The sequence below is a fragment of the Bison bison genome, unplaced genomic scaffold, assembly GCF_000754665.1.
Source record: "Bison bison bison isolate TAMUID 2011002044 unplaced genomic scaffold, Bison_UMD1.0 scf7180017864238, whole genome shotgun sequence".
Lineage (NCBI taxonomy): Eukaryota > Metazoa > Chordata > Mammalia > Artiodactyla > Bovidae > Bison > Bison bison.
Genome location: NW_011494810.1, coordinates 305,642 through 317,872, shown reverse-complemented (window position 1 = coordinate 317,872; position 12,231 = coordinate 305,642). Strand labels below are relative to the sequence as shown.

At 37.5% G+C, this 12,231-nt stretch overlaps 1 protein-coding gene across 1 annotated transcript; it reads right to left on the bottom strand.

Moving 5' to 3' along the window:
- Positions 1-5,407: 5,407 nt before the first annotated feature.
- On the bottom strand, positions 5,408-6,331 carry LOC104993288 (olfactory receptor 13G1). Its single transcript, XM_010846462.1, has one exon. It carries the CDS (start codon positions 6,329-6,331, stop codon positions 5,408-5,410), a length of 924 nt encoding a protein of 307 aa, XP_010844764.1.
- Between the last annotated feature and the right edge of the window lie 5,900 nt (positions 6,332-12,231).

Sequence of the window (12,231 nt, the reverse complement as noted above, 5' to 3'; positions counted from 1 at the left end):
TGGACACAGCTGAGCAAATTCACTTTGTACTAATGTTTATTTTCTCTGCCTCCCAGGTAACATTGCCTTTGCTTTACGACACTACTCAATCTAGGGAAAATTCCCCTTATTTAATTCTTTACCAAATACCCACACAATGCCAAATAAGTACCTTCCAGGGCCACTTATTGATATATAATATGCTGTCTCCATGAAATACACCTAACCTGTTCACTTAGACATGTGTTCATGGTGATTTTAAGCTAGAAGTCATTGAGAGGAGTCTTTCTACTCTTGTCTTTTAGATATTAATTTATTTAGAATTTGACATTAGATTCCGTATACAAGAACACCAAATGTAATATGTTTTTTCCTGTATATATGGAGTAAAATACCTAAGGCAGGAAAAAATGACCTGAACAATCTTATTTTAGAATAGTACAAAAAAAAATGTGCATTAAATTAATATTTTGCAGTGAAGCCTTGATTATAACTTTCATTTCAAGGAAAAACTACTGCCTGTGTCAGACAATGCCTCACTGTGATCAAATATATTTTATTATTACATAAGATGATGGCATGATTATATCCATAGAATAATTAATTTTATAATATTAGAAGTAAACATTTTTGTGATGTGTATGTGATGTGATGTGTGTGATACATATATAAGCTTTCAGTTCAGTTCAGTTCAGTCACTCAGTCATGTCCAACTCTTTGCGACCCCATGGACTGCAGCACACCAGGCCTCCCTGTCCATCATCAACTCCCAGAGTTTACTCAAACTCATGTCCATTGAGTCGGTAATGCCATACAACCATCTCGTCCTCTGTCATCCCCCTCACCTCCTGCCTTCAATCTTTCCCAGCATCAGGGTCTTCTCCAAGGAGTCAGTTCTATCCATCAGGTGGCCAAAGTATTGGAGTTTCAGCTTCAGGATCAGTCCTTCCAATGAATATTTAGGACTGATTTCCTTTAGGATGGACTGGTTGGATCTCCTTGCAGTCCAAGGGACTCTCAAGAGTCTTCTCCAACACCACAGTTCAAAAGCATCAATTCTTTGGTGCTCAGCTTTCTTTACAGTCCAACTCCCACATTCATACATGACTACTGGAAAAACCATAGCCTTGACTAGATGGACCTTTGTTGGCAAAGTAATGTCTCTGCTTTTTAATATGCTGTCTAGGTTGGTTATAACTTTTCTTCCAAGGAGCAAGAGTCTTTTAATTTCATGGCTGCAGTTTTTTATTTTTTTTTTATTTTGGAGCCCCCCAAAATGAAGTCTGTCACTCATTCCATTGTTTCCCCATCTATTTACCATGAAGTGATGGGACTGGATGCCATGATCTTAGTTTCCTGCATGTTGTTTTAAGCCACCTTTTTCATTCTCCTCTTTCACTTTCATCAAGAGGCTCTTTAGTTCTTCTTTGTTTTCTCTCATAAGGGTGGTGTCATCAGAATATCTGAGGTTATTGATATTTCTCCTGGAAATCTTGATTCCAGCTCGTGCTGCATCCAGTCTGGTATTTCACATGATGTACTCTGCATATAAGTTAAATAAACAGGATGACAATATATAGCCTTGATGTACTCCTTTCCTGATTTGGAACCAGTCTGTTGTTCCATATCCAATTCTAACTGTTGCTTCTTGACCTGCATGCAGATTTCTCAGGAGGCAGGTAAGGTGGTCTGGTATTCCCATCTCTTGAAGAATTTTCTACGGTTTGTTGTGATCTACACAGTCAAAGGCTTTGACATAGTCAATAAAGTAGAAGTAGATGTTTTTCTGGAACTCTCTTGCTTTTTTGATGATCCAACAGATGTTGACAATGTAATTTCTGGTTCCTCTGCCTTTTCTAATCCAGCTTGAACATCTGGAAGTTCATGGTTCATGTCCTGCTGAAGCCTGGCTTTGAGAATTTTGAGCATTACTTTGCTAGCATGTGAGATGAATGCAATTGTGTGGTAGTTTGGGCATTCTTTGCATATCCTTTCTTTAGGATTAGAATGAAAACTGCCCTTTTCCAGTATAAGCTTTAGCATGTACATATAAAAATAGAAGTTACGTATCAGTTCAGTTCAGTCCTCAGTTGTGTCCAACTCTGTGTGACCCCATGGACTGCAGCATGACAGGCTTCTGTGTCCATCACCAGTTCCTGGAGCTTGCTCAAACTCATGTCCATAGAGTTGTTGATGCCATCCAACCATCTCATCCTCTGTCATCCCCTTCTCCTCCTGCCTTCAATCTTTCCAAGCATCAGAGAAAGGATTTCCCACTCTAAATATTATTAAGAATATTTGTGGTTCATTAGAAGATATCAAAATATTATTATTCGTAGGAGACTGGAATTTGATTTCAATCCTCATAGATGACTTTGAAGGGTTCAAAATTTCAGTGGAGGAAGTAACTGCGGATGTCGTCAAAATAAGAAGAAAACTAGAAATAAGAGTGGAGCCCAAAATGTGACTGAATTGGTGTAATATTATGCTAAAATTTAAACAAATGAAGAATTGTTTATTATGGATGAGCAAAGACAGTGGTTTCTTGAGATGGAGAAGATACTGTAAAGAAACTATTGAAATGACAACAAAGCATATACATATTACATAAGCTTAACTAATATAGTAGAGGCAGGGTCTGAGACAATCAATCCCAATTGAAAGAAATTCTATTGTGAGCAAAATGTTATTAAAGAACATTGCATGCTACAGAAAAATCAATAATGACACGAAGAGTCAAGTGATTCAGCAAACTTTATTTTTGTTTTAAGAAATTGCCACCACCACCCCAACCTTCAGCACCTACCATCCTTATCACTCAGTAGCCATTAACAGCAAGGCAAAGTCATCCACCACCAAAAAAAGATTATGACTTGCTGGAGGTTCAAAGTTGATTAGCATTTTTTAGCAACAAAATGTTTCACATAAGAGAGGTACATTGCTTCTTTTAGACCATACTAATGTACATGTAATAGACTATACTGTAGTATAAATGTAACTTTTATTTGCTCTGTGAAATTAAAAAAATGTTTGACTTGCTTCATGTGATATTTGTTTCATTGTGGTGGTCTGAAACCAAAAACATTACTTGTAAGGTATGCCAGTATTTTCTACAAGCATAGCACTCTGAATGTGCCCGATCTTGTCCGATCCCAGAAACTAAGCGGGTTTGGGCCTGTTTAATACTTGGACGGGAGACCGCCTGAGAATACCGGGTGCTATAGGCTTTTTCATTCTATCGTTGGACTTTCTGATGGCTCAGATAGTAAAGAGTCCGCCTGCAAACCAGGAGACCAGGGTTCAACTTCTGGGTGAGGAAGATCCCCTGGCAAAAGAAATGGCAACCCACTCCTATATTCTTGCCTGGAGAATTCCATGGACAAAGGAGCCTGCAGGCTACAGTCCATGGGGTCGCAAGCATCAGACCAGTACTGAGGAATTAATGAAAGGATCATCAGCGAAAGTTAGATTTCAGACAGACTGGTAAAGCAAATCTCAAGTTCCATGATACATCATCAGTTAGTACAAACAAGAAGAGATATAAGCCTATATTTCTGACAAGAAAGTATTATCTACTTTATTATCCAGCATGAAAAAGAAAACTTCTCTGCACCCAGTGAGGGGCCAGCCAATCAGAGACTACAGCAGCCCAACCAATGAGAAGCGTCCATAATTTGACCTCTTAAGCTTCCTCCAATGGACTAATTGGTTATTATAGAATTTCCAGTTTCCCTTTTTCTCTACTTGTTGTCCTGTGCTTAGTTGCTTCAGTCATGTCTGACTCTTTGCAACCCTATGAACTGTAGCCCACCGGACTCCTCTGTCCATGGGATTCTCCAGGCAAGAATATTGGAGTGGGTTGCCATTTCCTTCTCCAGGGGATCTGCCCAATCTGGGGATTGAACTCATGTCTCTTATGTCTCCTGCATTGGCAGGTGGGTTCTTTACCACTGCTGCTGCTGCTGCTAAGTCACTTCAGTCGTGTCCGACTCTGTGCGACCCCATAGACGGCAGCCCACCAGGCTCCCCTGTCCCTGGGATTCTCCAGGCAAGAACACTGGAGTGGGTTGCCATTTCCTTCTCCAACTCATGAGAGTGGAAAGTGAAGTCGCTCAGTTGTGTCCAACTCTCAGCGACCCCATGGTCTGCAGCCTACCAGGTTCCTCTGTCCTTGGGATTTACCACTAGCACGGCCTAAAAGCAAGTTATCGTTCATTGTTCTCTAGATTTGCCTATGGTCCACCATTGTTCGCATACTCTGAATTCCAATTCCTCCAACTATTCTTGAGTAGACTTGCTTTTGCTGGTAAAATAACAGCTACTATATTAAGTTTGACATTTAGAAAGACGTTGACCTATATGTCTATATATAAAAATGAGTATTCTTATATTTATTTAATTTATTAATAAATAAATATTTATGTATTTATTTACTTTATTAATATATATATATTTAGACATGTGGTATATGTCTATATGGGCTTCCCAGGTGGCACTAGTGGTAAAAAAAAACCTTCCTGCTAATGTAGGAGACATAAGAGGTTCAGTCCCTGCATTGGAAAGATCCCCAGGGGGCGGACATGGAAACCTACTCCAGTATTCTTGCCTGGAGAGTCCCATGGACAGAAGAAGCTGGTGGGCTACAATACATTGGGTTGCAAAGACACAGACACAATTGAAGTGACTAAAACACACACTTATGTCTATATTTATGTATATATATATAGCGATAGATATGGATATCTGTTTGTGTGAGGCTATATCTATGTTGTTGTCGTTGTTCAGTCACTAAGTCATGATCGACTCTTTGTGACTCCATGTACCGAGGCATGTCAGGCTTCCCTGACCTTCACTATCTCTGGGAGTTTGCTCAAACTCATGTCCATTACATAACAAATATTGTTAAAGTGAAAAGTGTTGAATTGTGAAGGCAATGAGAATTCTAGGAACAAGGTAGGATTAAGAGAAACACTATGACTACACTGTAATTAGTTTGGAAAGTTTTCCTGAAAGAGAATGTTTCAGGAACGTATAGAATGATCAGTCAGTACAGTTTAATTATAAGATAATAAGTTTATTTATTTATTTATTTTTAATTTGGCTGCACTGGGTCTTAGCTGAGGCACACAGGATCTTTGTTGTCACATGCAGGCTCTTCGTTGCAGCATGAGGGATCCAGTTCCCTGACCAGAGATCAAACCTGGGCCTCCTGCATTGCAAATATGAAGTCTTAATGACTAGACCACCAAACAAGCCTGAGAATAAGTGTAGTTTAGAAATGAAGATCTAAGGAAGTGACTTACTATGAGATGAGACATTCTTGTGCTAAGGGAATGGAAAAGTTGGGGGTTGAGGTAAATATGAAAGGTAAGTAAAATCTAAGATGTAGAAAATGATTCTAGAGAGTTGACATTCTCCTTTGAAACTACTAATGTTTCAGGAATGCAAATACTTTCCTAATCCCTGCCTGCATGTCCTTATTTTGGAAACTGTACACAATTGGGTTTAATGTAGGGGTCACAAGAGTATAGAGTGCAGCTACCACTTTGTCCCTTTCAAATGTGTAGCTGGAAGCTGGGCGTATATAGGTGTAGATTATAGGAGAATAATAGAGAGACACCACTATGAGATGGGATGAGCATGTTGAGAAGGCCTTTCTCTTCCCTTCTGTAGTGCGGATGCGAAGAATGGCAGCAATGATAAAACAGTAGGAGATGCAGGTGAGGGTGAAGTCACCTACAGCCAGAGTAATATCAGCAACATACACCATCACTTCATTGATTCTCACTGGGCTGCAGGACAAAGCTAGCAGCGGGGGTATCTCACAGAAGAAGTGGTCAATGGTGTTTGATCCACAGAAGGTCAGCCTTAGGATGAGACCTGTGTGTACCCAGGAGTTGGTTACTGCAATAGCCATGACAGTGCTGAGCAAGGCCACACACATATAGTGGTTCATAATAGCACTGTAGCGTAGAGGGAAACAGATGGCCACATAGCGGTCATAGGCCATAGTGGTGAAGAGAACCATCTCAGCACCCAGGGACCATGTGAAGAAGAAGAGTTGGGACATGCAGCCTCCATATGAGATGATCTTTCTTGATGTTAGCATGGCCTCAAGTATTTTTGGTATTATGCTTGTTGTGCAGATGATGTCCACAATAGCCAGGGCCAGAAGGAGAACATACATGGGTGTATGCAAGCTAGTGTTATAGACTATGGCAACGACAATGAGCATATTGCCAAGGAACGCCACAAAGTAGATGAAGAGAAAGATAATGAAGAGAACTCCCTGGAGTTCAGGTTTTTGAGCGAGGCCTAGAATCATGAATTCAGTTACAATGCTGTTATTCATCTTGTTTTTGTGATTAAATGGTAGACAGTGCAGAAAGTAAACAACTGTGAATTAAAGGTATCTGGGTGCTGCTATTAGAAGATTGTGTGTGTATGTGTGAATTTAGTGATTTGATTACAATATCTACTATTCTGATGAATGCCATTTTCTGATATATGTTCTTCCATGACTCCATTAAAGGGAATCCTGTAATTGAAAAAAAAGATTTTTAAAAAGTCTTTACATTTCAAAATTGTCATATTAGTTTAAATTTGTCTTTGCATAATTTGCATTCATATATATGCATATAAACACAAGGGAAATATGACATAGTTACATAATATCTCACTAATTTTGTAAATAACATGTTATCTTCCAAGAGAAAATACCAAGAGAATATCCTGAGGCTGGATACTCATGGGACCAATGATTAATTAATTGGGTCCAAGAACTAAGTAATTTAGTCAGATGCCTGCCTTGCTATTTTGTTTCTTTAGTTTGACAAGTGCAATTCTGTAACTGAGTGATTTTTTTTTCTCGAGCTGTCTTAGAAAGGCAAGAGGGCTTGATTAAAATTAGAAAGTTGAGAATTACGTCTCTACTGGGGTTTCACTGGTAGCTCAGTGGGTAAAGAATCCTCCTGCAATGCAGGAGACACCGGTTAGTTTCCTGGGTCAGGAAGATACCTTGGAGAAGGATAGGCTACCCTCCCCAGTATTCTTGGGCTTCCCTGTTGGGTGGCTCAAGAGGGTTTGATTAAAATTAGAAGGTTGAGGATTACCTCTGTATTGCATTGCAATTGTTAATTGACCACTTAACTTTCGTAACTTCAGATTTGTTTTCTTCAAAATTGGTACAAATTCTGACAAATATTAGATGTCTTACAGACACAGAATGTAACTTTCTTGAGGATAAACAAGGAAAGAGGCACCTAGAAATTTTTTTTTTCCTAAAATCTGTCACTAGGTACACAATGAAAAATCCTTATTCTATTCTTCCTCAAAACCTCTCCAGTGTTTTGTCAACTCTTCTATTTTTTTCTTATTTATTTGGGTAATTTTTTTTTATTGATGTATAGTTGATTTACAATGTTATGTTAATTCCTGTTGTACAGAAAAGTGATTCAGTTATATATTCCTCTTATATTCTCTTCCATTATTGTTTATCACAGGATATTGAATATAGTTCCCTGAATTATACATTAGGACCTTGTTGTTTATCTATTCTATAGATAATAGTTTGCATCTGTTAACCTCAAACTCACAGTCCGTCCCTTCTCCCCTCCCCCTTGGCAACCAACCACAAGTAAGCGCTCTATGTTTGCAAGTCTGTTTGTTTTCTAGATAGGTTCGTTTGTGTCATATTTCAAATTCTACAAATAAGTGATATTGTACAGCATCTGTAGTTCTCTTTCTGAGTTACTTCACTTACTATGATAATCTCTAAATCCACCCGTTTTTGCACATGGTACTATTTCATTCTTTTTATGGCTGAATAGTATTCTATTGTATATATGTGCCACATTTTCAAAAAACTAGAAATAGAGTTGTCATATGATTCAACAATCCTATTCCTGTACATATATCTGGTCAAAACTATAATTCAAAAAGATACATGCCCCCTTATATTCATAGCAGCTCTATTCACAATAGCCAAGACATGTGAACAATGTAAACGTCCATCAACAGGTGAATGGATTTAGAGATCCAGTTAGATTTTTTATACATAGTCAGTCATTCACACGACTTCATAGCCATCAGGACTACTATGATCTGGCAAATATAGTAAAAATATTCAATGTAATTGTGAATATATTCCAAACTTTGTTTTCCATCAGTGTGTTTTGACTTTTCAGAGATTATATTGTCTTTCTGATGTCTAAACAGAGGCATAAATAAAAATCACTTTTGAAGTCAAGTCCAGTCTGATTTGATTCCATAGGCCTTACCAACTTCAATTAATAATTTGATAAATATAAACAAATACTAGATATATGTGTGGTTGTTCAGACTGGAGGAAAAAAATAAAGCTTTTGTTTAATCTGTAACTCACTTTGAGAAACCCAAGCTTTATTTCTTTTTTTCCTATAGTGAAGGTATTAACATCTGCCATTACTTGGATCTATGATATATAACAGGTTCTGTGTTAGGTTCTCTGAAAATATGTCCTTTTATCTTCATAACAACTCTGAGATTTTAATGTTACCATCTTTTAATAGTTGATAAAGAAAGAATGCACTGGATATAAAGCAAGAGGAGCTATAATTACATATCTCATAAGTGGAAAAGCCAGGATTCAAATCTAGGTTTTCTGACTCTAAACAAATTGCTCTTAATCTCTCTTCAATGAACTTTTAGGAAAAACAAAGATTAATTTGGCAAACATATGCAGAGATTGGGCTTCCCTGGTAGCTTAGCTGGTAAAGAATCCATCTGCAATGCAGGAGACACCGGTTCAGTTCCTGGGTTGGGAAGATCTCTTGGAGAAGGTATAGTGTACCCCCTCTAGTATTAATGGTTTATCCTAGGACCTTAGGATAAACAATAAGTTCCTAATGTGTAGTGCAGGAAACCATGTTCAGTATCCTGTGATAAACTATAATGGAAGAGAATATAAGAGGAATATATAACTGAATCACTTTTCTGTATAACAGAAATTAACATAACATTGTAAATCAACTATATGTCAATATAAAATTACCCAAATAAATAAGCAAAAAATAGAAGAGTTGACAAAATACTGGAGAAGTTTTGAGGAAGAATAGAACAAGGATTTTCATTATGTACCTAGTGGCAGTTTTTAGGAAAAAAAATTCTATGTGCCTCTTTCCTTGCTTATCAAGAAAGTTACTTTCTGTCTATAAGATATCTAGTATTTGTCTGATACTACCAATTTTGAAGAAAACAAATCTGAAGTTATAGAAGTTAATTGATCAATTAATAACTGCAGTGTAATAGAGATGTAATCCTCATATAATACCTTCTCCAGTATTCATTGGCTTGAATGGTAAAGAATCCACCTGCAGTAAGAGACCTAGGTTCAATCCCTGGGTTGGGAGGATCCCCTGGAGGAGGGCATAGCAACCAACTCCTATATTCTTACCTGGAGAATCCCCATGGGCTAGTCTATGGGGTCTCAAAAAGTCAGACATGACTGAGAGACTAAGCACACACACAAAGATTAAGTTATATAAAAAAATAGAAGGAACATGGAAGTTTTTTTTTCTAAATGAGATAAGACTTGGAACAGGACAATATAGATGAGATAATTCATATTTGAAATTAAGTTGAAATACTTTTTAACATTTTAAAGATCTGATATTAAAATAAATTATATTAACAGATTTTTAAAATGCTGAATATTAAACATATTTTCAAGTGATATTGATGTCCTGTATTGTTCATTCCATCTGAATCAGAAATCTGATTCAAAGCTTCTTGACACGAATCTAATCACATCTGATGTCTTTCAGCCTACATGATCTCACCCATAGAAATAAGGACCCAAATATAAAATGAACCTTCCAGGATGAAGAAAAGAAACAATTCAGTTTTCACTTGGATGACTATTATTTAACAATGTAAATGATACTATTTATCTATGTAATTGTTACTGATCAATTCTCCCAAAGTTGGGCATGAGGGAGAGCTCCCAGTCAAAAGTTATAAAACCAAGTTTCAAAAAATGCTAATTTTACAAAATGATAGGGAAGTACATTTCTGACTCATTTTGTTTGAGTTAAGAGCAAAAGTGGTGGTGAAGAGAAATATGAGTTGTTTTTTTTAATTTCTTCTTGAAAAGTCCCAGCCCCTTCACAGTAATGGCACTGATATTCTCAATACTGGTCCCATGAGTTGGGATGGTTACTATGTGTAGAGGAAGACAAACCCCAAAATGGGAACATGACACAATTCACTGTGAGAAAAGGGTGTCTATTGACTATAAAAGCCTTGTTCAGAATGTCCACTATTGGCCCAGAGTGTAGATATATATATTGTCTTTGATCCACAGGTGTCCAAACAATTGTAAATCTTTTCTACTGAAATTCTGCAGTTGAAATTGGCCTGGCTTGGATGTTACCTTTGATCCCTCCTGGGAAAATCCACAGTATCCAGCACAAAAAGGCTGCCTATACCAATAGGAAAGGCAATGGCACCCCACTCCAGTACTTTGGCCTAGAAAATCCAAAGGACAGAGGAGCCTGGTAGGCTGCAGACCATGGGGTCACTAGAGTCGGACACGACTGAGCGACTTCACTTTCACTTTTTACTTTCATACACTGGAGAAGGAAATGGCAACCCACTCCAGTGTTCTTGCCTGGAGAATCCCAGGGACGGGGAAGCCTGGTGGGCTACCATCTATGGGGTCGCACAGAGTCGGACACGACTAAAGCGACGCAGCAGCAGCAGCAGCAGCAGCATACCAATAGGAAAGTCTATTTCCTCAGGTCTTATAAATTAAAAACCATTATCTCTTGGCCATATCCCTTTCTATTACTCTTATCTAGAATTATCTATTTTGCTTTAGTTATGATATTGACTCTGACTAAAATTTTCTATTGATTCAAATTTTGAAGTAAAAAAATCAGTGAAATTTTGTTAGTATTAAGATATAGGGGTTAAATCTTGACCCTGGAACTTTCTGTCTATAATATTTCATTTTTAATGTACAGTCTTTGCCTCTTGTTCTATCCTTATTTGTTAAATGGGATATAAGAACAATGATAAACTCACTGAGTTGCTTTGAAGAAATATAAGAAATGCAAACCATTACCCCAATTTAGCTTTCAAATAAAGGTAATAGTATTATTACTTAGAATCCAAAACTCATGTATTTTTAAAAAGTCATAGTTTTACACATTGATTCTTTTTGTTTTTAATGTTTAATAAAGCTTTAAATATTCTATGTAACACTTCACTAATCATAATGCTATTAAATTTAATTATAATCGTATAAAAATGCAATATATATTCTCAATTATCTTGGAGTTAATGGTAAAATAAGCAACAGATCATCAACTATCATGCATTGAGATCATGGGGAAACTATTAGAAGAATAGAACCATTTTAAATAATAACATAATACACTTAGTTTGAGCTTGGGTAGGATTGTTGAAAGACTAAGCAAAAATATAAGTGGTATTGTCTTTGCACTCTACATATAAGTTAAATAAGCAGGCTGACAATATACAGCCTTGACGTACTCCTTTTCCTATTTGGAACCAGTCTGTTGTTCCATGTCCAGTTCTAAATGTTGCTTCCTGACCTGCATACAGGTTTATCAAGAGGCAGGTCAGGTGGTCTGGCATTCCCATCTCTTTCAGAATTTTCCACAGTTTATTGTGATCCACACAGTCAAAGGCTTTGGCATAGTCAATAAAGCAGAAGTAGATGTTTTTATGGAACTCTCTTCCTTTTTCCAGGATGTGGGCAGTTTAATCTCTGGTTCCTCTGCCTTTTCTAAAACCAGCTTGAACATCTGGAAGTTCATGGTTCACATACTGCTGAGGCCTGACTTGGAGAATTTTAAGCATTACTTTACTAGCGTGTGAGATGAGTGCAATTGTGCAGTAGTTTGAGCATTCTTTAGCATTGCCTTTCTTTGGGATTGGAATGAAAACTGACCTTTTCCAGTCCTGTGGCCACTGCTGAGTTTTCCAAATTTGCTGGCGTAATGAGTGCAGCACTTTCACAGCATCATCTTTCAGAATTTGAAATAGCTCAACTGGAATTCCATCACCTCCACTAGCTTTGTTCATAGTGATGCTTCCTAAGGCCCACTTGACTTCACATTCCAGGATGTCTGGCTCTAGGTGAGTGATCACACCATTGTGATTATCTGGGTCATAAAGATCTTTTTTGTACAGTTCTTCTGTGTATTCCTGCCACCTCTTCTTAATATCTTCTGCTTCTGTTAGGCT